Here is a 27497-nt window from a genome sequence, read left to right as displayed (position 1 = left end):
ACCGTCCTCATTTTACTATGATTTTTTTCAAGGTAAAGGTACCACATAAGACTGTTGCTTATGTGGTACCTTTTTTTTAAATGTCCTGGGCATTTATTTATTTATTTATTTATTTATTTATCTATCTATCTATCTATCTATCTATCTATCTATCTATCTATCTATCTATCTATCTATCTATCTATCTATCTATCTATCTATCTATCTATCTATCTATCTATCTATCTATTTATTTATTTATTTATCATTAGGACATAGAACCTGTTGTTAATTTATTTGAATCCCACCACTGCATGCATCATTAAAAAAAAAAGACAACAGATGGAGGACTGTCCTCTCTCCATCTTAGGAGAGTTTAAAAATCCTGACAGAATGAATTGCTGTCCATTTAATTAATGACACACTGTTAAATCTTACCAGAAGAACTGGTGAATTGCAACCACTTCTAGGGATTCCAAGGTATAAAGCACTCCAAAGTAGTATACCATTCCTTTCTTCTTTTAGCATTCTGGGACTGTGCTACTTGCCCAAGGCTACTTAAACTGGGTTTTAAAATTATTTTGACTCATACATGAAAGAACAATAGTTTTTAAGAAAAAAGGAAAATTCCAATGTCATTGGCCATATGAAGGCCACTAAAGACAATGGAGGCTAGCCCAGACAAATCGTTTTTCTAAGAGAGTGTAACATTCCAAGGTCAAAGCCATATACCTCAGATTCTCAAAGGTTACAGGGTCCCTATATGTTTGGTTTACTTATCTGCATACTTTAAGAGTATGTTCAGTTCACTGCTCAGATAGATAAATCTGTATTACAGACAGAACAGAGCTAATGTTTGTCAGAGGCAACAAACCCTTGAGGATATAACTTAAGGGTGTGATCAGACTGACATTTAGCCTACTGTTTTGATTGTTGTGGGAATGGATAGGTTTGCTCATTTTAACACCACATGACATTATTGCTGGAGTGAACCAAATTATTACCAGAGCATTGGTTGTTGTGGATTTTTCGGGCTCTTTGGCTGTGTTCTGGAGGTTTTTCTTCCTAACGTTTTTCCAGTCTTTGGGACGAAAAATCTCCAGAATATGGCCAAACAGCCTGAAAAATCCACAACAACCATCGGATCCCAGCCATGAAAGCCTTCGAGAAGATATCCTCAGAGCATTCCTACCCACAACATTTGGTGTGGGTAGGATCATCTAGTTTGGTTCATTTTCAACAAGAGTGATAACTGGAAATGGAGCAAAAACAAGGCTTCTTTTAATTTGCCAATATCGTGAAGTGGCTTAGTAAGACAGCCATTTCACAACATTGGCAAATTAATTGCTCCCTTACCTCAGTGGAGGGTCAAGGAAGTGGGGAAAATTAAGTTGATATGAGGCAGAGAATACTCTCTACAGCACCTTTTTTTAAAAAAAGGATAATCAGAAAGCTTACTCCGGGAAGGTTTTGTTTGCTTTTCTTTTAAAGGTACAGTGGAGAGTCTGTGCACAGCCAAACCAAACAGGCTTTTGCAAGTAACAAATGGTTTCCTTTTTCTGACACCCAAAATCTGCATCCTGACACAATTGCTTCACCCAGCATAAATCAGAGCTAATCTGAACACTTGGGGGGGGGGGATGTTCCATAAGCTCTTTGCAGGGAGGAAGTCACCTACAGACAAGCTTAAGTTTGCCTCTGTTTTCATTATCATTTGAGATATTTTTTCCATGTATTTCCAAAACTCAGCCAGTTTTCAAAACTGACATTTGCCATTCTTTGACTTCATACTTAATTGGGGACAGATTTTAGATGACACTATCCTGTGGGTCCTTGTGTTGGTGTGAGTCCAACTTCAAAGGCGGATGTGGCGCTTGCCTCTCCAGAAGCTTGGAGTCAGATTTAGATAATGAAACTTCCAAGAGCAGCCTATAACCGCAGGTATAGCAGCTGAACGTGGTTATCAAGCACTACATAAGCTTGTTCCAGCTGCATGCCATCAGTCATCCATTGACTCCACGTTTACAGGCATGGCTTTGCATTCTCACTACAATATTAAATTTAACCCATTGTTCACTTAAAGGAACAAATCTTGACACCTTGAGAATTCTCTCACATCTTGAGACAAGTTGCACCAGTGAATATAAATTTCCAGGTGTCACACACAACATATGGAAGCTTGAATCTTTGAGGGTTATTTCCCTTGCAATCCACAATAACAGACTGGACTGGATTAGCAAAATGCTTGTTTCTGATAACAGCTCTGTCAGGTGAGGTATTATTTGCATTTAAAATTCCTTCTCCTCAGCACCTCAGTCATCCACTCAACTCTGCAAAGAGGCTAATTCCCCCCCTCCCGAAACTTACAACAACCTGTGAGAGTTCAAGGAGCAGTCATTTAGGGTATCGTTTCCATGGCTACATTTCAATATTATTGAACTTAAGTAGTAGCTGACTGAACAATGAGATGAGTTCAAAATGAATGGATATTCGTCACAAGCACTTCAAGATTCTGAGGGAAGGGCTACATATGATTGGTTCCACTTATCTAATGGCTTTAATCTTAACATGACTGGTATAAATGTCAAACCAAAACTTTCCGTAATGTGAACTTCTCTGTGGAGGCAATGAACTCTGCACCAGGTTAGTGCTACCTTTGAGAATCGCATAAAAAGCGCCAAAGGATGAATAATACAAAACGCATGTCTACAGTTCATTGGAAACATTTGTATCTATCTTTAAGAGGATGTAAGAAATTAAAAGGGTAGCTGCCAGCTGCCAGAGCAATGAGGTGGCTTTTCCTTTTTATTTTATTTTATTCCTCTTTAAGATAATGAAAGGTAATGAAAGAAAAGAATGAAAAGGGGCTTTTTAGCAGCAAAGGTTACATAACAATTAATTTTGTTGCAAAACAGGATTTTTTAAAAAAATCTGATGTGTATGTGTTCTCTCTCTCTCTCTCTTTCTCTGAATAGCTTGTGTTAGTTGTCTCGAACATCTATAAGATCACAAATTAATATGGATGGCTATCCCTCTAATGAGCACACATAATAATTTGCTATTTTAATTGAAGTGATAAGACATAGTTGAAAAGAGATGTTCATACTCAGTTAGCATTTACGAGGTTCTGCTGCTATGCATGCAACTTAATCTATATACAGATCTTTTTGAGAGCACAAACTCTCTCTTGCATGCACTGTCTGTTTGTAAATGGAGACTAAGACTGTTGTTTAACAATCTAAATAATAAAGTTAATTTCCCCCACTGAAATAAGGATGCCAACATGAAGAAAGCTTGGGGCAATTAAAAATGGACTTTTATATAGAAGGAATAGAAGGAGTCAAACTGTGTGTGCCAAATATTGGCACTGAAAAAAAAATCCTCAAAATGTTTGGATTCTAAGGTGTATTTACTTTAGTTTTGCATTTGGCTCTAGCTTTGGGGCCTCTGGTCCCTGAAACTTGTCTACTCCTGCTTTGAACAAAAGCAGAGATAGCCAGATTGATGCAAAACAAAATTTTAAAGACATATTAAGATGGTACCTTTAAAAGGTTGACCAAAAAGTGTGGTATCTTCATTCGGCACAAAACTGCAAATGTATAAACTGTACAAGTTTTCCCCCTTCTCTTTCTTCCACATAGCTTTATGTTTCACATCTGTCTGCTTTGAGAATTGTTTCCTTCAGTACAATTTACAAGCAAATTATATTTCAATATGTTAAACAGAATAGCATTGTTAATGGATTACTGTATCAAGCTGCCCAGAAACAGGATGTGGCCATTCATTGTCGCAGTATATCTGTTCCGAGGACTTGTTGACTCCAAAGAACCAATAAGAACAAAAAGGGCTATGGATCCAGAAGCTTTTATGAATATTGTAAGTTATCTATTGGTTATGTTCAAAATTTATACAGTGTGCTGTTATTATCCTATAACAATGATTTTATTCCATATGTTTTTGTTATAGTTTTTAAACACAGGCTTCTAAATTCATTCAGCCTCTTAGACCCTCCAAATGACACTCCAAAAGCCCCAAGCACCAGTTGTCCAAGTACTGTTGAATAGCTCAGCAGTTTAGGCATCTGGAGCGGTTTAGGATTGGGAGTTTGATTATCCACTGTGAGTCCTTGACAAGGCTGGGGCTCAGAGATCTGTAGGGTCCCTTCTAGCTGCGCAGTTTGATGATGATGATGATTTTTGACCATGTGGAAAACAAATGTTGCATGTTATTACAAATGAATGAACCTGTTTTGCTTTCTTCCACATAACGAAAAACATCTCAAATCCTTTCGATCCCACTTAGAAATAACTCTGTGACTTTGCGATTTTTCCCCATAGACACCATTTCCCCCCAGCTGAGCGGCGGGAGCTTTGAAGCCCCGCCGCTCAGCTGGGGGAAAATGTCGGCAGTGGGCTGCGGCCTCGGAAGGACCCCGAAGCCACCGTCCCCTGCCGACAATTCCCTTCCGAGCTCTCAAAGGGCCCCCTCCGATATTGGAGAAAGCCCTTTGAGAGCTCGGAAGGCTCTCAGCGGCGGCGGGGGAAGGGTACGGGGGTGTCGAAGGCTTCCAGGCCTTTGCCTGGAAGCCTTCCGGACACCCCCCACCCTGTCCCTGCCGCTGGCAGCCTCCCTGGGCCGCCTCCCCGGCCGTTCTCGGACTTCTGGAAGTCCGAGAACAGCTGGGGAAAGCGGCGCGGGGAGGCTTCAAGCATCGGGGACAGGGTGGGGGGGAGTCGGGAAGGCTTGAAGCCTACCCGCGCCGCTTACCCAGGCCGTTCTCGGACTTCCAGAATTCCGAAAACGGCCTGGGTAAGCGGTGCGGGTAGGCTTCAAGCCTTCCCAATCCCCCCCACCCTGTCTCTGATGCCGGTAGCCTCCCCGCGCCGCCTACCCCAGCCGTTCTCAGACGCCTGGAAGTCCGAGAACGGCTGGGGAAAGCGACACGGGGAGGCTTCAAGCGGCGGCTGCAGGGTGGGGGGGTGTCCGCACCCAGCCTCCCCCATGGCTTGGATCCAAGCCTTGGGGGGAGGCTGGCAGGGTGGTGGGATTGGGATGCCTGAAAGGCATCCCGGGCTTGGATCCCACCCGCCGCCGGTTACCCTTGGGTAACCAGCGGCGGGTGGGATCCAAGCCCGGGATGCCTGAAAGGCATTCCAATCCCACCACCCTCCCCCCGCAGCTTGGATCCGAGCCGCGGCGGCGACCCCAACCATGGCCGGACTCTAAGGAGTCCAGCCATGGCTGAGGTAGCCGCCGTGGGTCAGATCCAAGCCGCGGGGGGAGGGAGAAAACCGGATAATCCATTCCAATTGGAACGGATTAACCGGTTTTCAATGCATTCCTATGGGAAATGGTGCTTCACATAATGATGTTTTCACATAATGTTTTTTTTTTGGAACCAATTAACATCGTTATGCGAGGCGCCACTGTACTTCTTTGTAGTGGAAACAGGCCAGAGACAGTCTGGAAGAAAGGCCTTTCCACTGTGGGTGAAATGTAGGTGTGCAAAAAACAAAAACAAAACCCAAACAGCAGAACAACAGCAACAAATGGCACGCTCCCTAGTGGCAAATCTAGCTCAGTGCCAACCATGGCTGAATAGATAGGGATTTGAAGCCTGACTTTTAAGTGGTAAGAGCACTCAAAGGCTTTTCACAAATTTAGTTTTTTTTAATGGAAAAAAACTAATTCTTTTGCAAGCCTGAAATTCAGACTGGTGCACTAGGCTCCACTTGATCATGCCTACTAGACTGTGGTGGTTTCCACAGTAACCCTGTTACTACTCAGAAGTAAAGACCAAACCGGATAAGCCCTTTAAGAACAAATGTGTATCTTTTGGAAAGTGTTCATTAAAGTTTGCTCCCACCTCTAGCTATTTTATTTTGTATAAGAACCTATAAACTGTGGTACAGAGATATTTGAGGTTTGGTTGACAGATGCAACTGTGCTTCTATACTCCATACTTTTTTGCCTGGTTAAAAATAAATGTAATATATACCTTTACCGCAGCTGTGTGCAATACACTTTTAATAGTCAAATAGAGATTAAAACCATCTACATAGTTAGAAATTTGTGAGGCTAAGTTGCCACAAAGGTGACTGCCTGCATTAAATACTGCCACAAAACATAACTACTGAGTAGGCCCTTCCTCCAATTTATGCTTGTTGAGATTGCCTTCAAAGATCTTGCACATGTTCACATACATAAATGCTTTCAAGATACTCTCAGCTCTCCTAATGGGGCTCCTTTGTCCAACCAATTTGATAATCCATGCCAAGTCAAAAAATATTGTGCTTCCTTGGATATCCACACCCTGCTCAGACCACAGGGTATCCTAGAAGTATCCATTAGAATAAAGTTTTGAATTGTCTTTATGCACATGTCCCTGAAAAGTTACAGGAGGAAATATAGAACATCTGTATGACTGTGTACTATGCATGTAATATTGTTCTTCCAAAATCTCAACTTGCTGTCACTTTATTATAGATGTACATTTTTGTACTTTGGTATTCTATACTGTGTTTCTGACACATTTGATATACCACTTCAGAATCTAAATATGTTACAAACAAAGGAAAAACTAACAACACTTTTTTCCATTACAGCATGAACTTATTACCCACAAAGGTTATCCCAGCGAGGAGCATAAAGTGGTAACAGAAGATGGCTATATACTTAGCATAAACAGAATACCCTTTGGAGTTAAGAACCAGGGAAATACAGGTATTTTTAATCTGCCTAATAAAAAATGCTACAAAATAAGGAAATAAGATGCAAAGTAGAGAGAGATCTGAAACAATAATAGTTATAGGCATGACGGACTATTTTGTAGCATTTTGTTAGTTCGTCAACAGATCTCAAGTCTGGAATAAATCTGAGACACATTTCCCCCCCCGCCCCATCACAATATTTGCAATTTGTGCAAAACTCCTGATTCTTTGCAAAAATTAGTGCCTTATTCCTTATAATGCTAAGTGCGCACACACAGACCTAGCAAGTGCAACAGTACTGGCTGATGGATCATAAAGCCACAGACAACCCATCAACCCTAGTTCATGCAACAAGGCAGTAGTGGTTGCATTTTACAATACTGCATAGTTTGAAGAAGAGCACGAAAACTACTTCTGAAAATTCAGTTTTCTCAGAGGGCAAAAATTCACTGACATCTTGGAGTAGCTCCCACTGAGTTTTATTTTTTACCATGGAAGGACAAGTCGGGTAAGGGTTTTCATTGCAAAAAGAAGGCATATAGGAACAGAGCACATTCTGCCACTGCAAGGTAAGCCCACTTTACTGAACAAATGCAGGTGAAGTTGATCACTCTAGGTCAGGAGTGGACAGCTTCTGAAGCTCCAGTGGCCATTTTTGGTTTCTCCTTGAACTTTGTTGATAGCTTTTCCCTCTGGCCTCTTCTGGTTTCTGGACAAAACCTTTTCCAGCCAACAAAGGCATAGAAGGAGTAACATCTAGAGGGCAAATCACATCATCTAGAGCAGGGGTCCCCAACCTTGGGCCTCCAGATGTTCTTGGACTTCAACTCCCAGAAATCCTGGCCAGCAGAGGTGGTGGTGAAGACTTCTGGGAGTTGTAGTCCAAGAACATCTGGAGGCCCAAGGTTGGGGACCATTGATCTAGAGCACTGGTTCTTAACCTTGGGTTACTCAGGAGTTTTGGACTGCAACTCCCAGAAGCTTTCACCACCAGCTGTCCTGACTGGGGTTTCTGGGAGTTGCAGTTCAAAAGCATCCAAGTAACAAAGGTTAAGAACCACTGATCGAGAGCAGTGGTGTCCAACCTTGGCCCTCCAGATGTTCTTGGACTTCAACTCCCAGAAATCCTGGCCAGCAGAGGTGGTGGTGAAGGCTTCTGGGAGCTGTAGTCTAAGAACATCTGAAGGGCCAAGGTTGGATACCACTGCTCTAGAGATAAGAGTGCAGTTTCCCATTTGGGGGATTATTAGGGGCCAAGGACCTGAGGATGCCACAGGTGGGAGCCTGTCTGGCACTACTTTGTAGGCAAGGCACCCTGGCACTTACCTTACTTGCATGAACTACTGTCACAGCAAGGTGTTGTGGGAGATGTAATTGTTTGCCTGCTGCTTCCTATTGGCATAGGAAGGGACTGACCAAAGAGAACACTGTCTTTGCCCTTTTCATTTACTCCCTTCTCCTTTCTTGCTCCAGCTTCTCATCTCTTTTCCTGGCTAAAGGGAGTCAGCAAATGTTGCTGAAAGTGAGTTCTATGGTTCATTATTAACTTTCCCTAAAGTGAAAACAGAAGAAGGAAAGGACAGAAGGGGTTGCTGGGGAGATACAAATAGAGATACATTTGAAACAGGATTTGAAGTGCTCAAAACATTGCAGGGCCCTGGCTCTTCATGGGGGAAGGCCAGAAGGCTAGCTGGATGTGGGAAACAATTGAAGAGAATAATTTTGTAGTAATAGGAGCTGTCCAAATTACATTTGCCAGTGATCGGTTATAAATGCAAATTAAATGAAGTTTTAATGTTCTTGTAACTTTGCCATATCCTCAGCAGAGCAATGTGACAAGCTTGGAAATTCAGGGCTTGGATTGTGGGTGGAATGGGGAACTTCATAACCCAAATTACAAAATATTTTTATACTAGTACATGAATTAAAGGCATAATAGATTTGAAGGGTGTTACAGTGCAATTCTACATGTCTACCTTTTAAAAAATGTGGTGCCCAATCTACGGTGATCCAAACAAGGTTTTCAAGATAAGTGAGACATTTAAGGAGTGCTTTTCCACTCTACTCAGAAGTAAGTTCAGTAAAAATTACTTTCAATTAAATGGGCACAGGACTGAAATCTTTAGATCCATTAATTTACAAAGGCCTGGACATGTATGTCTCAGGATCCAGGGGCAGATTTCTGCTGCAGGACACACTATGAACTGTACCACCCAAAAAATGCAAAGCCCTCCCTTTCCCCAATTAAATCAGGAAGTACTGGACATCCACATCTAGCTTTGTTTTTCAGATATGTGGAAGATGAGGAGATTTCCAGAAATAGAAAACGAAGTTTTGGGGCAAAAAAGCACATTTTCTTCCCCTATCAGGAAAGACTTGTGGGGGTCTGGGGGTGCCTCAAAAAAGTGCCCCCCAGGAGTCACCTGCAGTTCACAGGTCACATATTGCCCTCTCCACAGATTTAAATAACCAGTCAAAATGTGAATTTAAATATCTCCCAGTGAGATCACATGTTCACATCAAAAATCTTGTACTATTTCCATTAAAAAAAACAATGAATTTTTAACATTTAAATTAGCTTGGCTCAGATTTCTTCCTCATCTCCTTTCTTTTATGATTTGTCTTGAGTGTGGATTACATACAGGTCTAGCTACATTTCAGCAACTTGACATGATCTTTATTACAACGGAAAACATTCTCTTCTCCAGTTTTAAGACCGGTGGTATTTCTGCAGCACGGCTTGCTGGGAGATGGAAGCCACTGGGTTACAAACATGGCCCACAACAGTTTGGGCTTCATCCTGGCAGATGCTGGCTATGATGTTTGGATTGGAAACAGCAGAGGAAACACCTGGTCCAGGAGTCACAAAAACCTATCTGCAAGCCAAGAAGAATTTTGGTCTTTCAGGTACATTTAACCATATTACAGGCAGTTGAATGCATTAGGGTATAATGTACATTCAAAATCAGAAAATTAGTCTAAGCAGCAAACTAACTCTAGCTGTTTTTTTTTTTTTTAATGTGTACATCTTTTATCTCCCTGATTCTCACTGAACATAGTCTGAAAAGTATTTCCCCCCATCCCTTTGTTTCGAAGAATCACTGAATTCAAGTCTCACGGAAAGAAATGATAGCTATAGTGACCCAGTTTAGAAAGCTAATTTGACATTCTTATAATATGTTCCCTACTTATCTATCTTAGACTATAATCTGAGCTAGTAAACGACTCCTCCTTCCCATCTCTCTATTTATTTGATAGCTGGTACTCTTTGCTGGCAGAAAGTAATTCTTTCTGTGTGGGATCTCCTTCCCCATGCAGTGCATCTGGAATTTGAAATGAGGCATTGTGGGAAAATGTTGTGGCCTTTCCAGACATTCTTAGGAAGTCCACATCCCCGAGTACCTCATCCCAGAAAAGATCATCTTGCTACTACTTTGTTACAGTTTGAGATTTCCATTCAGCAAGAAGAGCATGCAATATGTGCGAAAATAGACTGAGAATTACAAGCAAATTCTTCCATGCCACAAAAATGCTACAGCTCCAAATAATTGATTCAGGCTGTCTTTATTTTTATAGATAACTATAAACCACTACCTTGCTCTCAGTTTCATGTTTCCTCCAAACCAATTTTCCAGTTTGGGACTGTTTTGAGACAGAAGCCCCAAGTTCCGTGCCTCCACACACAAGTGTATAATGAAATACACCTGTACGATTTTAGTGCACTTTCATATAGACTTTCCTATATGATATGTTTCATACAATAAACATTAAACTGGTCATCATTGAGTGTTCCTTCCTTCTGTAGTTTTGATGAGATGGCCAAGTATGATCTTCCAGCTATGCTCAACTTCATTCTGCAGAAAACTGGACAACAGCAGTTATACTATGTTGGCTATTCACAGGGTGCTGCAATAGGTAAGCTATTTTGAGTAACTCTAAGTAGTTAGCTCACAATCCTTAATAAAAAGATGCTTATTCTAGTCCTCTTGGTTAGTCACCATCAATGGAATATCCAAGAGGAATAAAGAAAATTTGAGAGAAAAATGGAAGATTCTATAAGGGTCTAGTTATGGTCTTAGCATTGAACTCTGGATATAGTATTGGCTACTTTCCTCCTATACCTTTCTCCAACTGTCTGTGATTCAGAGCTGAGAAGAGCTTGACATTTGAACCAATGGCAGGTTAGCAAAAAGATGGGACCCATGGGAGCAGACTTTACATCAAGTTATTTCAAGTCATCTCTTAGGAGAACTGGATTCCTATTGCTTTCTCCTCCATAAAATTTCCCAAGTGGATGTAATATGTATTTCTCTACTTTAATTTCTAAGCATGCAGTAACAACTCATCCAATAAATGTAGACTTCAATTAAAGTGTTAAAATCATAACCTTAATGTGAAACCATGGTAACAATACCCATCATACTTTGCTTGTCCTAATATATACGTAAAGATCAGTAAGGGTCAGATTCTAGAACACTGCAGTGTAGCAAGTTCTTTACTTGACATTAATTCATTGAATGGATTTGTCCAACCCAAAAATCTTGTTTGGCATTCCAGATGCCCTCTCTCCCCCGATGCCACATGCTTTGATCTGTTTCACACTATACCCTGCCATCACACCAGGGGCACTCCTAGAGTACAAAGCATTATTGTTTATATAACACAGAGAAGAGATCTTCAGTTCTGACCCTTTGGGCCATCCCTGCTTCTGTCAAACATCCAGCAGCAGTGCCCATTTAGGCTGGGCCCAGGGGATAGTCCCCTTCCCTCAGAAATAGCTTTCAGAGTAACAACCCCGGTAGTTTGGATTTTTACAGGGTGGGGGAAATCATATTAAGTCTACTCATGAGCCTTTTTCAGGTAGCTTTTCTGAGGACTGCATCATCATCAACAAGAAGAAGCACTCAGGGAGATCATGGAACTCTCACCGCTGGTTACCCTACATTCACACCTCACATCTCCCACTGCCTTTGCTGTTCCTCATATGACTCATATGAGGAACAGCAGATACACAGGTACTAAAAGGAGGACATAGAAAGACAAAAAGGAGGACAAAGGAGGACATATTGAATGTTTCATTTGAATCATTCCAGATTAAACCCACAATCAATACAATTTTATTAGAATAGTTGCCAATAAATGTCTTTTAATGAACCAACCAAGAAACAGTCATGTTAAAAAATAAAAATAAATTCAATGGAGGCTTCTTTTCAAAATACTGGGAGTAGGCAGGCAGGTGGGGGTGGGGAAAGCTAGGGGGAAGGGGGTCCTTCCACCTCTCCCCCTCCCATCCAAAATTATAACATAAAATATACAAAAGCCTGACATTTTAAAGATTTTTATCTTTGCCTGCCTGACGGAGGACATTAGGCTAAAAAAGGAGCACATGTCCTCCTTTTGCCTGACATCTGGCAACCCTACATATGAGGCTGTGCTGCTGCCTTGAATATTTCTCCTTGATGCAAGTGCCTGCTAGGCCCATGCATCTCAGAGAGCTGGATGTTTATACTGAGGGCCAGCCTCTGGGCTGCAGGTCTTCCTGGCAGCTTTTGCATAGCTGTAATGGTGATTAGGTGATGAAAAGAGGCATTTGTACTGGTTCAAAATCTATCTTTAGTTCTCTATATGTTCTGTTGGCTGCAAAGCCACTCTTCAATCCTCCTAAAATGTCTGTCCTTCAGCAAAATTGACTTTCTGGTGGCTGAGTGTTGCAAGGGAGGGTTGAAGAAAGACAAGTATAAGATGGGCACAAGCAGTCGTAAGATCGAATCCACGCGACGGAGTGAGCGCCCGTTGCTTGTCCCAGCTCCCGCCAACCTAGCGGTTCAAAAGCATGCAAATGCGAGTAGATAAATAGGTACCATCTCGGTGGGAAGGTAAACAGTGTTCCGTGTCTAAATCACACTGGCCATGTGACCACGGAAAGATTGTCTTCGGACAAACGCTGGCTCTATGGCTTGAAGAGCGGGATGAGCGCCGCCCCCTAGAGTCGGACACGACTGGACAAAAATTGTCAAGGGGAACCTTTACCTTTTTATCAATACAAGTGTTTTAGGTACAAACAAAAAAAATATTAGTTATTTACTTGAACATTTGAAATTAATGGAGCATCTAGTGTATAGAAAGTCTGTGTCAGCCAAGAGTGATAAAAAGAATACTTTTATGTTCATAAAGATTCAACAAAGATTCTGAAAATATGTTTCTTTGCAGCACTAACATCTTCATAAAACTAATAGAAATTAAAGATTTTATGGGTACACTGAATGAGGGAAGTCTATATGGGTGCAAATGACTTTCCTAAAAATCATATGTTGACCTAGTTATATTTGCCAGACATTATGGCTGTGTAAGCTAGATGTTTGAGGGAGACAAGGCTCGTGGTCAGGTTTATTTACCATGTTTAACTTCTTTTGTTGCTTTGATTTTCCTCCTTCCAGCATTCATAGCATTTTCAACAATGCCAGAGCTAGCTCAAAGGATCAAATTGTTTTTTGCCTTAGCTCCTGTGACTAGAATTAAGTATGCCAGAAGCCCTGCAATAAAACTTCTTAGCCTTCCAGATAGACTCCTCAGGGTATGTTCTGTTTCTTCTTTCAAATACTTGTTCCATCAGATTGGGGATCTAATACTGATTTGTCCCATCCATGTGTGGGAAGCGACAACATGCAAGTTTCTTTCTACATAAGATCGTGGGGTTTTTTTCCCCACCAGTCTCAGAAAGATTTGAGAATGACTTTTGTGCATTTCTGAACATGGACAAAATTTAAAACTGTGGCAACTGTTACTTTGCTTCATAAACTAAGAAAAAGCAGTAGCAGTGAACAGTGTTGTGTGGGTTTTTTAAAATAATTTTGTGATCAGTCATCCGGTTCTTCTGAACTTGTTCAGTACTCACATGTGTTTGCTTCAAAACAAAAAAGGCACTGATTTTGCACAGAGACAGGACATTTGTGCTAATTTTTCTTAGCTAATTTTTCCCTTCTAGACAACGAGTAGACGGGGTAGAAATTGAATAAATAAATAAATAAATAAATAAATAAATAAATAAATAAATAAATAAATAAATAAATAAATAAATAAATAAATAAGTGTAATAATTAAAATTTACTAAGAGTTCATATGAATTTTGTTGTCATTTAGTTGTTAAGTAGTGTCCTATTCTTTGTGACCCCATGGACCAGAGCACAGACTTAAAAGACGCCCGCTTCCTGGGAGGAAAGCAATGACAAACCTAGACAGCATCTTAAAAAGCAGAGACATCACCTTGCTGACAAAGGTCATAGTCAAAGCTATGGTTATTCCAGTCGTGATGTATGGAATTGAGAGCTGGAAGATAAGGAAGGCTAACCACTGAAGAATTGATGCTTTTGAATTCTGGTGCTGGAGGAGACTCTTGAGAGTCCCTTGGACTGCAGGGAGATCAAACCTATCCGTTCTGAAAGAAATCAACCCTGAGTGCTCACTGGAAGGACAGATCCTGAAGCTGAGGCTCCAATACTTTGGCCATCTCATGAGAAGAGAAGACTACCTGGAAAAGACCCTGATGTTGGGAACGTGTGAAGGCAAGAGGAGAAGAGGCCGACAGAGGAGGAGATGGCTGGACAGTGTCACCGAAGCGACCAACATGAATTTGACAGAACTCCGGGAGGCAGTGGAAGACAGGAGGACCTGGCGTGCTCTGGTCCATTGGGTCATGAAGAGTCGGACACAACTTAATGACTAAACAACAAGTAACTGATTCAGATTAATAATTTAGTTACTAATTCATCTCACCTCAAACATAGAATGCTATGCCACTGGCAAACTTTAGAACATTGGTAGCAGCCTGACTGAGGAGACTTGTGATATAGTGGCAAGGAGGTCCATAGACTCAGAGAGAGATTTTTTTTAAAAAGAGCCTATGAAGAAGAATCTGAAGGATTCACTCAGTGAATAGATACTGTTTGTAGTTTACTGTTTCACCCCAGAAGATTCCAGATTAAATCATATCTCACCTCAAGTCATGAATTCCCAAGTTAGCCTCAGGTAACTCCTGTTTTTTCATATATGATACCCTCCAGTCTGTAAAAACAAATAATACCCACCTCTGTACACAGTGAAATTAAAACCGAGAATTTTTTTCATACCCTTAGCTTATCTACTACTACTACTACTGAGCTGTAGTAGATAAGAGTGTCAGACTAGGACGCAGGAGACCTGGGTTCAAATTCTCCCTTAGCCATAGAAACATATTGTTGGCAATAGTAAACCACGCTGAACATATTCCATGCCTCAGAAACTCTGTTAGGATTTTTATATGTCAGAAGCAACTTAACAACACATAATTTAGCATTTAACAGCAACTGTTCATAAATTAGTGAGAACATTCAGGAAAAGTACAATAGAGGACTTTTACAAATCTGCTTTGTAGAAGATAGGGGAAAACAAGGGCAACATCAGTTTCTACAGCTGATAATTTGTTTTGTATTTTACAGGGTTTGCTTGGCAAAAAAGAATTCTTTCCTCACAATAGATATTTCAAAAAAATTATTTCTGTCTTCTGTAGCCGGCGACTTCTTACTAGTATTTGTGGAAATGTTTTTTTCCTTCTCAGTGGGTATAATATAGAAAACATAAATATGGTAAGTGTTGAGTTCCTATGTATTCCTTGGAACCCTTATGTCATGGCAATTTTCAGAATAAAAAAAGATGGACATGATTTTGCCATTAAATTTTAAAAGAGGTAAAATTAATGAATCATCAGTCAAAATGAAATTGGGTACAAATTACAAACTCCAGTTTTAAACTTATTTATACTAGCCTCAAGATCCCGCTTTCACTGTAGCAGCCTTTCATGTGTACATGCCTCATATAAATAGGAGTTACTCATATTTGTTCAGGTTCCTCTTATCACGTCTACAAGAGAGCATTGCTAATGGTTCAAATAGCTGAACAGTTTTGTGATAACCTTAATGGAGGAGACGACTGTAAACAAACCATGATTCTAAATGTAATTTAGCCCCTTAAGACAATAAATATTTTAAAGTAGTAGTTTAGATGTGAACTAATATATTTTTGTAATTGAGGGCTAAGATCCAAGTTTCTTTCATGAAAGTTTTAAAACTTCTTTTTATTTTTAAGTTTTAAAATATCCTACAGATCTGTAGATATAATCAGCTGAAGATATAATATAAATAATATAATATAGATATAATCCAGCCCCTCTCAAGGAGGCATAGTGGGGAATTGAACTCCCAACCTCTGGCTCCAACCCAGTGAGCATTTCCCCCAGTGAGCTCAAGACAACATGGGTGGTGTTTCTTCTCCTCCCCACTTTATCCTCATAACAGCCATTAGTGTTCCCCATTTATTAGATCTATGGTTCATGTTATATTATGTAATGGTTCAGATTTGTTATGTACTGTAATGGTTTATGAATATTCATGTTGCTGAGAGTTGGAGCCGAGAGAGATGCTATAAGAGGCAGAGTCAGAAAGTCAGGAGAAGCAGATTAAGTGAGATTGAGTCAGTAAGCACAAGAGTAAGAATCAGATAGAGAAATAGAGTGTAGAGTTCGGAGAATTCTGAGGTGTGATTAGTTACTGAAGATATTCACTGTAACTAATAAACCAAAGTTTTATTTAAAGGAACTTGAAGTGTGGACCTGAATCTTTCTGAGGTAATGGTGATTTTGGGATCGCCTGGTGGCAGTAGTGTTAAAGAGGAGAGTGTTTGCCTTCGTATGCTCTGAGGCTTGAAGGTCAAGTAAAAGGGGCACAAGGGTGGACATCACACAGCCCTGTAAGCAGAGGTAGATCAAGCTCACAGAGTGTGATTGGCACATGCTCCACTGATAAGTTTCATGACCAAATAGGGATTTAAACTTTGATCTCCTGAATAACAGTCCAGCACTGTAACTACTACACTACATTGGCTTTCATAATCACAGAATGGAATATAGTTCTCCATCTGAACATTTTAAATAATTTGCATCTGAGACCTATGTGGAAAAAAATGCTTTTAATTTGGTTGAGTTTTTGAGAGGAAATAATCTGGAAGTTTATATTTTAAGAGAAAATTAGTTCAAAACCAATATTTTTTGCAGATTCTTTTTATAGAGTCACAGATCGATGTAGAAATGAGATAATATTGATTTATGAGTGAATGTATACCACTGTTACACAAACTGGAAATCCCTATTATTTTCTTCTAATTTTTTGGAACACAGAAATTAATTCATGAAATGAATTAATGAACCCCACCCTCTGGTGTTCATTTGACCACATAAGATAATTGACAAGATTTCTCAAGTATAGTGGTGCCTCGCAAGACGATTTTAATTCATTCCGCAAAAATTGTCTTCTTGTGAAAAAAATCGTCTTGCAAGGTTCCCTATGCATCGGTCTAAAAAAAAGTCTTTGAAGCACGCTCATAGAAAAAAAGTTTTGCGAGGCACCATAGTGATCGCAAAAACCAATTGTCTTGCGGATTTTTCACCCCGCGAGGCAATTGTCTAGCAAGGCACCACTGTAGTACGTAATTGATTGCTCTTGCCACTAATAATCCATGAAATTACCATATGCCAGGATACTAGGGAAGGCCAAGAGTTCTTAACAGAAGATGGACCACAACTTCCAGGAACATTCAGAAATTCTGCTTGTGCTGGTCCACATTTTTTTCTTTCTAGGCAAGCTGAAACTTTATGAGACCTTTTAAGAACTTGAGAAAGTTACTGCAACTCGCAGAAATTACCTAGTGAGCATTCCCAGTAATTTTGTGCTGAAAATGGTAAGGAGGTTTTCCAGCACAATCATAAAAGCTGGGAGGGAAAAAGGAGGGGAAAGAATCTTTGCTGGTCTGGAAAAGTATTTAGATTTTCACAGGAAGGAGAACTTATTTTTATAAAGATCTGTATCAGGGACTTCTCTTCATTTTGCTTATAAAGAGTGAAGAGGAATATATATATATATATATATATACAGTATATATATACACACACACACACAATTAACCTATTTTCTTTGTTTTGTTTTGGTCTTATAGTGGCTGACTTACAGTTATCACAATAATTGATTGATTGATTCATTGATATATGGTATCAATCAATCAATCAATCAATTATTGTGATGACTGTAAGTCAGCCACTATAAGACAAAAACAAAACAAAGAAAATAGGTTAATTGTATACTGTTATTAGCAGCAACTAACAATAGACATTTGAAGCATGAGTCAATTCAAGTTTAATTTCCATTGTTGTTCTTCATAGAACTATTTCCATAACTGAAACGAGAAGGTTTCTATCTCTGGAGATAGATGTAAAGAATATAGCAGCGAGATTTCAGCTGAAAGTTTTCCAGAATCCCCTATTTCATCTCATTAGTGCCCCTTGGCTGACAGAAAGCTCTTTGATCCAGGGAGGGATTCCATCCTGGGAACAAGGATGCAGTTTTCAGCAAATTGCCACATGCATCCCCCTCACCACCTCCAAAGCAGGGGTTTCAGTGGGTCCCACAATCTTGCTGAGAAAAATGGTGCAGCTGTTGGGGATAGAGGAGAATAGGAGAACAATCTAAAATCACTGCCCGTTTCATTTCACAAACAAGAACATCCAATAGATTACGAATATGGAAATGTTGCTTTCTGAAGTATAACTCTCAGAATTTCCATGTGTCAGTCACAGAGGGGGGGGCATGTCAGGACATGAGGGGACACTGGGGATAGGGATAGTATGGGCAACACTGTGTGTCCCCCCCCCCCATCATCCAGTTTGCATGGCTACATCGTTTTTCTGCATTTTAGTGGAGATTTAAATGAAAAAAAAAAAGCTTTGCAAGAGTCATTTGCCAAAGTAATAGAAAGAGAGTGATGATTTTTTTAAAAAAGAAGGTAGTATATGTCTCTTTGCTACTCGTCTAGTGATAGTCAGACATTTCTTTCGATTGTACAACCAGTACTTGCATTCCATTTACACTGTAATATTCAGCCTTCTTGTGGTTGTTCTGGGTTTTTCGGGCTCTAAGAGCCCGAAAAACCCAGAACAACCATTAGATCCCGGCCGTGAAAGCCTTTGCGAATATATTGAACGATTCAGCCTTCTTCTTTTAGTAAGTGATGAAGTGGAGAAAAGGTGTTCAGTACACTATGATTAAAGCAATAAACGTGGTTTCAGCTGAAACTCCCGATGCAACTTGCTCAAAAGTGTTTGTTAATATATAGTGTTACTGAGGCCATAGTTTCATTGTATTTTTTGGCAAGATACAAGATCTGTTTTTAATGCTGAGGCCGAAGTTATTTGCTGAAATCTTCTGGCATTAAATCCAGGGTACATTAGGGTTCTGGTATATACAAGACAAAAATCCAAAATTTACCAGTTCACATTACTTCTATTATAAATCGACATGCCATAGAAGAGTATGCTACTTTCTAAGTTCTCCAGAATTCTCAACCAGACTTGGAGATACAATAAACATGAGATGGGAAAGAAAGAAAAATATCAAAAAACCTAGGCCCAATATTGTGGTCATGAGATCTGTAATGTAGACTTGTTCTCAAGATGGAGTGAATTACTTGTTTATAAGTGCTGTAAGCACCAGTTTATGCCTAGTGATGGTGCAATCCCATTTATTCAATATACCAGGGCTGACTTCCTTCAGCAAAATATTAACTCTTAAATATTTTCTGTAACACTAGTCCTTTTACTCATGTTGAGAACAATGCATTGTTACAAAGGAACTGGGTCTTCCTTCCATCTTTTTTTCAGAGCCGAGTACATGTATATATTGCACGAACACCAGCTGGAACATCTGCTCAGAATATACTGCATTGGAGCCAGGTATATTTGTATTACAATATCATTAGCTGAAATCCTATTGGTGTATATTTAATTTGCGCAAGCTAATCCTAATTAATTGACAAGAAGCTGGGGTGTGTTTCAGTCATATGCCTAGTCATGTGAATGATTGCATAACTGAGATTCATCTGATCTCCATGTCATTTAGGCATAGTTGGCTGTGACAAATTTTGCAAATGCATCACATATTTGATCTTCCTCTTTTCCTGCCGCCTTCAACCTTTCCCAGCACTATTGTTTTTTCTAATGCATCTTGCCTTCATATGGTGTGCCCACAGTATGGCAGCCTCAGTCTCATCATGGTTGTCTCCAGAGAAAGTTCAGGCTTGATTTGGTCCAGGACCCACTTGTTTATTTTTCTGGTGGTCCACGGTATCCACAAAGCTACGCCCCTTCACAATATTACATTGGACAAGCAGAACAAAGTCGCAGACTGCAACCTGAGCTGTCTTCGGTAGACTTTTTCCACTGTGTTTAGGAATCAGCTGAGACAAAGGATCAGCACTTTTCAAGAGAAACAGATAAGTAATCCTTAACTAGAAACGTGACAGGATTTTTCTCTAAACAAATTCCATTTGTCCAACACTGCTGTATTTACTCTGAACAAATCCTAATTGCAAATGACCCACCCCCACCAAGCAGTCTCTCTCTCCAGAGCCAAGTTTAAAAAAAAACACAACCAGTTGAGACTTTTACAGTGACATGTATACAACCCCTATACAGTACATGCCTGCTAAGAAGTACAGTAACTCCATCAAGTTCATTGGAATGTACACCTAGATAAGGCAGAATTTCATCCATTAGGAGCATAGATACAAGATACAAAGATATAAATCCAGATTTGCTCTCCTATAGGTACAAGATATAGTTCTACTGATGTTCAAGCTGGGTTTAATGAAAGAAAGAGTCCTAGCAGTGTAATAATACATTTCTTGTCTTTCCTATTAGGTTTTTCATTGTGCACTATTCAAAGGTTTTGATTGGGGTGATGAGATCAAGAATAAGGAAAAGCATAATCAGGTAGGGATGTCTGTATTTATTGAAAAGCACAATGTTTGGAAAAAGAGGTAGAGAGGTGGTGGTAGGTGGGGGGTTCATTGATAGAAATACTAGCTGAAATTAGAAAAGAACCTCTTGCCACAGAGGACCAGTTTCTATGATACATTTCCTCTTAAAGAGAAACCTGAATTCCAAATGGTCTTTTTTGGCCTGTGAAGTGTGTGTCTGGTTCTGAGTGCACTAGATTGCTCTTTGATCTTGTTTCTAGGAAGAAGAAAAATCCATAATTTACCACACAGTTACTTTCACTACTTATTTGCCAACAGGGTGGGGCCAGGAATGCTTGACTGGGCTCTTTCTTTACTTCTTATCTTTTGTGCAGCCTGTGTTGCCTAGAATTGAGAATGGAGAAGAGAAGAGCAGAACAATGAGGGGCCCAATAGCAAGTAAAGATCACTCTCCATGGGCACAAAAGTTGTGGGACTAAAATTCAAATGTTAGATTCATTGGTTGTTGTGGGTTTTTCGGGCTCTTTGGCCGTGTTCTGAAGGTTGTTCTTCCTAACGTTTTGCCAGTCTCTGTGGACGGCATCTTCAGAGTACTCAACTCCCAAGCAAACTACACCAGAGCACAGAGTGCTGTCCTCTGAAGATGCCGTCCAGAGAGACTGGCAAAACATTAGGAAGAACAACCTTCAGAACACGGCCAAAGAGCCCGAAAAACCCTCAACAACCATTAGATCCCGGCCATGAAAGCCTTCACGAATATGTTAGATTCACTGTTTAAAAGGAAGTTGGATGGCATCTAGTCCAATAAATGTGTATAGTTTTAAAAAAGGTGCACACATGCTTTAGTCCATGGAGGAAAATGTGTAAACTGAATAACATTAAAAAAAACACATTCATTAGGAAAAATGTGAGGGAGATACAGTGCTATGCAGTTTTACAACCTCTGCCCTTGTTTGGTTCTGCTCCAGTCACTTTTTACTCTGGTCCCACAAATCACTGGTGTATAGTACCCAACTTTATAAAAGTAGAAAGGGATCAACATTTTCTAACTTGACTGTGTTCCTGGTGGAAATCTCGTCATCACTTTGGCCACAAGGGGTTATGAGAGGGTTAAATTCCTCTCTTGTGGCTGTTGTAATTGCAACAATTTATTATCTGCAAAATTACAACATCTACATTTTTTTTACTATCCAGCAAATTAAATGCAAAAGACACACCTAACTGAACCCCAATATGACTATACACATAGATGCATTTCTAAAAGCCACATTAACTACAAAGACATACCTAACAATATGTAGCTTGTATCTGTGGGTAAGAAACTAGAGTATGGCACACAGAAATATCACTTTACTCACCCACTTTGTCAGAGTATGACACCAGGACGAATGGTGCTTGTGCATGCACCCCCCCTTGTCCAGGGTGGTGGTACTGGGGAGGGCCTCCTCAGCTATAGGTTCCACAAAGTCAAAACTTTTGTCATTGCTGGCATTCAACTTTATTACAGCGAGCGAACGGGCTACAAGGACTGGATGGGTGGCAGGTGCACTTTCCCCCAGAAGTCTGCCGGGGGGATTGAGTTAGCTCTATTAGTCTCCCCACCACCACCAAGTCCACTGTTTAACCAAGCCTGCGTTATTGTCACTAAGCCAGTGCAGTCTATGGTCTGTGGCTGACTCCAACCAACTACCAGTCTTTAAGGAGGACCTTTAGTATCATAGTAACATATTCTCCCAAGTCTTTTTTTGCCTCTGATGTCTCTGCTGAAGAACTCCTGCTGCTTCCTCTGCCAGCACTTCCTCTGGGTTGAAGTGGGGCCTGGGTGCCAAATGGGTCTCCTCAGTCACCAGATATTGAGAATCAATGGGGAAATAATGAGCAGCATTGTCCTCCATTCTCTTGCCCCTAGCTACTTATCATTGTACTGTGTCCTAATGTAGAGAAGATTTAGTCGTGGAATACTAATTACAGGGTGGGGTTTAGATTTAATCAATTAAGGAGATCAGGATGGGGTTGCTCACTCTGTTTTTGTTTGTTTGCATAACACCTTATGATCTCATCAGTTGCAAAAAGTAGGGGCAGGCTTGCCTGAGCACTGAATATTTAGGTACATTTTACGAACTACATTTTAAAGCTAGTTGCCATTCCTACCTTATGCCAGGTTTTACCATTCATTTTCCATAGAGATGTGTCCAAGGGCAATTTTTGATAATGCTTGTTCTATTATTATTATTATTATTTATTTAATTTATATCCCGCCTATCTAGTCGTGGTGGACTACTCTAGGCTTTTTGGCTTTTTTTAACTATAAATTGGAGAAGCTGGTATAGAGTGGGGAGAGCACTAGAAAGTAGCACTTTGTATAGAATCTACTAATACTAATACTAATACTATATAGGAAAAGAATGGTTTGGAGAGCAAAGAAAATTAGAGGCAAAACACTGACGACAAGGTGAACAAGAGGAAGATTTGCAAGACGTCCATGATATTAAAACTGTGGATGTTATAGCACAGTATATGACGAAATCAGGGCAATATGGAAAGGAAACAAGAAGGAAGAAATGTTGTCGTGAGAATATTATGAATAGGGAAATGCTTAGTAAAGAAATTGATACTCCAAATCAGTGAACATGAAGGCATGTGTGAAAATATCAATCCAAAACTTGAGACAAAGGATAATTCTAATTCAAAATTGGGTGCATCTGTTTACTTAAGATTTTCAGTTTTAATAAACAAGTGATGCTTAACAGATTGTTTTTATTGTTGTATATATTTTTTTCTAGTTTACCCCTCCTTTGTATAAAGTGGAAGATATGAATGTGCCAACAGCAGTTTGGTCTGGAGGAAAAGACCTACTCTCTGATCCAAACGATGTTGCTATACTACTTCCTCAGATTAAAAAACTTGTGTTCCATGAATCAGTTCCAGAATGGGCTCATGCAGATTTCATTTGGGGACTGGATGCCCCTCAGCGCATGTATAATGAAATGCTGGAACTGATGAGGCAAAACCCAGCTAATATGCTAGGACTAAGCAAAGAGTTTCCCACAACAGGAAAAACTTCTTGAACTTTCCATCCTTTAAAAGCAGCCCAAGTCTATTTGAGATGAAGATTCCCTTAGACTAATGAGGCTTACACTCAGGTAAGACTATCTGTTCCTATTGTATATTGCTTTGTGATATTGTATGATCAGTTCCAGCTTGGTAGTGAACTTCTGTAGTAGGTATAGGATAATTTAAGAACATTTTAAATGGTTTCTTTTGGATTATGGTATAAATGTGTTAATTGCTAATTGTCCTGAATGTTTCCATAAAGCACAGCTGTTATTAATATGAATCTTAAGTGCATATTCTTTTTTTACCTTTAAAATAGAAGCAAAGTTAACAATAAGTGAAAATTTTAGGAACTGCCAAACTAATCTAAGCATACCATGCATTGAATTATAAAGATTTCATTTCTTCAAAAACATCCAGTTTATGTGGCGTATTGTGCTTCTGTATCTATGATGCAAAATGCCAGGAAAAGACCAGATATTACTGTGCAAAATTGAGCCCATGTTGCCAGCAGGAAAAAGGATACCGATCTTTACATAGCAAAGGGGAGCCTGAATGTTCATGACACCAACGTCAGCAGTCAAAATGGTCTATAGGATACCTTCTTGTGCTCCCTATCACTCAAAAAGAGACACCAAGTAGTGGGCAATACTCTTTTTTTTTTCATTAGTTAACCACTTCTCACCCAACCACAAAGCAATTGTCAGGGCTCCAACAAGTTCTCTCATACTTGAAATTGTCATCCATTTGGTGTCTACACGTGCATTGCCTTAAAAAAATCCAGGGCATGTAAAAAACATAAAGGGCATAATTGAAAAATACAACATCATTCAAGTCTGATTAACAATAACATTTTTATTATTAAGGATTAGATGAATCTGCCTCAGTTATCTAGTCCCTGGAAGACAACTCCATAAGTTCTGGTCACTTGGCCCTTTCATGTTTAATGTCATCTAGTTTTGCTGCTAACCCATGAAGATTTCTTAGGTGACCAGTAATATTTATGGCCTGGTTATCTATGTGAGTGCAACACTCAGTGTAAATTAGGTTACAGACTCCACCCTGACTAACAAGAAATGGAGAGCAGTTCCAATTTTGTAAAGCCAAATGGCATACCTCTATGAACTCTGTAAGGATAGTTTTAATAGTACTGGCTGTTTCAGCTGTAATAGGGTCGAAATTAATCTAAGAATATTGATATGATTTGCACCAGCTCCATAGTTTCTAAACATGCCTTGATCCATTTGCTGATATATTATTCAAATGAGTCAGCTCTGCCCTTTTATTTCTGAGATGGCCTTCAGGCAAGTTTGGGATAATTCTCAGTACTGGCACTACCAGTAGAAGATACTGTTTCCATGAGGTAGCACCAACTTCACCGCTTTGTGACCACAAATCCAGAACTGATCTGCGACAATAAGTCCGTCTTGAAACATTCTAGGCTATATTATTACTCATGTTTTTAGACACGTTAGATAAAGTGCCATTGAGGTCGTTCTCCCATTTTTTGTGCAAAAAAATGCCACTCTTTGGGTCTGCTGATGTTCTGGAGCCATTGCCCATGCTGTGCCAGCGATACTGCTGCTGTAACAAACAAAGCTGTGTTCTTGTTTCTCCAAAGATATGTATGTTGTAGTCCTTTGGGTAATTCTTGTTCCTCTAACCCAGCAAACAATCTCCAGTCCATTTGTTGGTAAAGCCTTCACAGGACATCAGCTATTGAAGACAGACTACCATTGTTAATATGTCTGTTGGAATCACAATTCCTTAATCTTCATTTTGCTGAATAGTGTGACTAAATAGATTCATGATTTATAGAGACACCACAAAGTACCTTTTATGAAATTAGGTAAATACCTTTAATGGACCATATATATATAAAATTTTTAAAAAGAAAATGACATAACAAGCATTTTTTTAACTTTTTAACTTTCTGCTATACTTGCTACTTTTTGCAGTCCTGAAATAATTTTCAGGATTATTTTGAAAATCACATTCACCTGTTTGCCACTCTGCGTACATGTACACCTGAGATATTTATTTATTTATTTAATTTGTATCCTACCTATCTGGACCATCGGCCCACTCTAGGTGGCTTCCAACACAAGATAAAACAATAAAACACAAAATGTACATAATCATTCAATAACAGTTATAATAAATAAAATAGAAAAGAGTTAAAAAGAAAAGTCAAAATATATGCTTGCTTTTAATGAACTGATACCAGAAATGCATTTTTATAAAGCGTTTCTGGATGACAGCTTGACAGGCAGGAATACTTGGTTCTCAGATAAACAACTGTAATAAAGTATGTATATGAAAAATTCGCTGTGAAAATTTGCAGAAGACTTTTGCAGGCAAAATTGCTCAGATCTGCTCTGACTTAGATGCTGTAGCTGTTTCAGGTCCTGTGAACGAAACTGTATCCCCTGCTTCCCCTATGTTAATGGATGAGTTTCAGTTGCTGCAGTCTGATGATGTGGTCAGGATCCTTAGGGAGGTGAGGGCTACTATGTTTCTGCAGGATCCTTGCTCTTCCTGGCTTATAAAAGCTGCCAAAAGGGACTGGTTGATTGGGTGGGAGGAGTGGTGAATGCCTCCGTTGCAATAGGGTAGGATCCCATCTTGCTTAAAAGAGGCAATAGTAAGACCCTTGTTTAAAAAGCCCTCTTTTAAACAATATGGAAGAATTAGTGACCAGTATCTAATAACCCATTCTTTGAGAAGGTACTAGAGCGGACCTCTCATCTCCAGAGGTTCCTGAATGAGACAGAGTATCTGGACCCATTTCAAGAAGAGAAATATTTGTGTTCTTCAGAAATGAAGGAGTCCAGATAGCTGTTCAAAGCTCACTCTGCTTCTAGCATGCTGTTATATCTATGGCCTCAAATAACCTAGCTGCACTATTGCCTGACTTTTCTAATTTCAACATCATAGCTCTATTTCTGTCAGAGACTGCTTTTAAAAATCTACTTGATTTTAAAAGGATTTGTTGTACAGAATTGGGAGGAAGGAATGCTGCCGATCAAGGGTAATGCATATCTCCCAAGTATCTTGTAAGGAATTAAAAGGCAAATGGGACTTGTAGTCATACAAAGATGGAATCTGTTCGGTTCTGTGTAGTTTGGATTTAAGCCACTGAATGTCTCATGGGATTGTTGTTCCAAGTTTGCTCTGGCTAGCACCACGAAGCAAGGTTGAGAAGAATAGAGGAAGACCAAACACCACATTCCTCTTAATTGCTTAATTGCAAGATCTCATGTGAAACAGGGGCGGTGGACTGTGTTACACACTCATAATCCTAATTGATTGACAGCTTGAAAGTGTCAGAAAGAAGGAGGCCCACAGATGTGTAGAAAAAATGGTTGTTTCATGTATGTGATATGTTTTTGGATTGATGGTTGTTGTTATGTTGAGAATGGAAGGAAGAGAGAGGTTTGTCTTTTGAAAGAGAAGAGGGGGAGAGATTAGCCCAGCTTCTCTAGTGTGCTAAGATGTAAAATGCTAGTCAAAATGATTGCTTACCTTAGTTTAGTTGTTCCTGTTTTAATATAAGAATAGTAAGCTTATTTGAATCATAATAATTGATGGGATATGTATATGCCTTATGCTTTTAAAGCTGCAACTGTATTTTAATGGAGCTATCTTATTTTCTTAATAAAACAAATACAATTCTTCAACAGAGGACTTGTCTCTTGAACTGCAAGATTGCACCCAAATCCAGTGGAGATTGGAAAGGTCACTAATTGCTACTATACAGAGAGGTCCAACCTAGTCAGTCTGTTCTGCTGTCTAAAGAAGCACAGTCAGTGGTTTATTGCCTTCTAAGAAGGCAAGAGCTCTATTTCAGGTTGAGCTTGTCCATAGAGCAAGGACTACGCACTTCTGAGGCTAGAGGACCTGCCTCAGCAACTAAAA

At 39.7% G+C, this 27497-nt stretch overlaps 1 protein-coding gene across 1 annotated transcript; it reads left to right on the top strand.

The window, feature by feature from the left end:
• Positions 1-460: 460 nt before the first annotated feature.
• LOC110083125 (lipase member M) lies at positions 461-26790 on the top strand. Its single transcript, XM_020801307.3, has 10 exons — positions 461-2622; positions 3705-3855; positions 6585-6702; positions 9398-9596; positions 10495-10604; positions 13127-13263; positions 15164-15310; positions 19429-19500; positions 20467-20538; positions 23309-26790. The coding sequence occupies exons 2-10, from the start codon at positions 3718-3720 to the stop codon at positions 23591-23593; spliced, it is 1278 nt and encodes a 425-aa protein (XP_020656966.3). The 5' UTR covers positions 461-2622; positions 3705-3717; the 3' UTR covers positions 23594-26790.
• Positions 26791-27497: the final 707 nt, after the last annotated feature.

The sequence above is a fragment of the Pogona vitticeps genome, chromosome 3 (genome assembly GCF_051106095.1).
Source record: "Pogona vitticeps strain Pit_001003342236 chromosome 3, PviZW2.1, whole genome shotgun sequence".
Lineage (NCBI taxonomy): Eukaryota > Metazoa > Chordata > Lepidosauria > Squamata > Agamidae > Pogona > Pogona vitticeps.
Note: the sequence above shows the minus strand (reverse complement) of the source record. Positions and strands in the feature narration are given on the sequence as shown.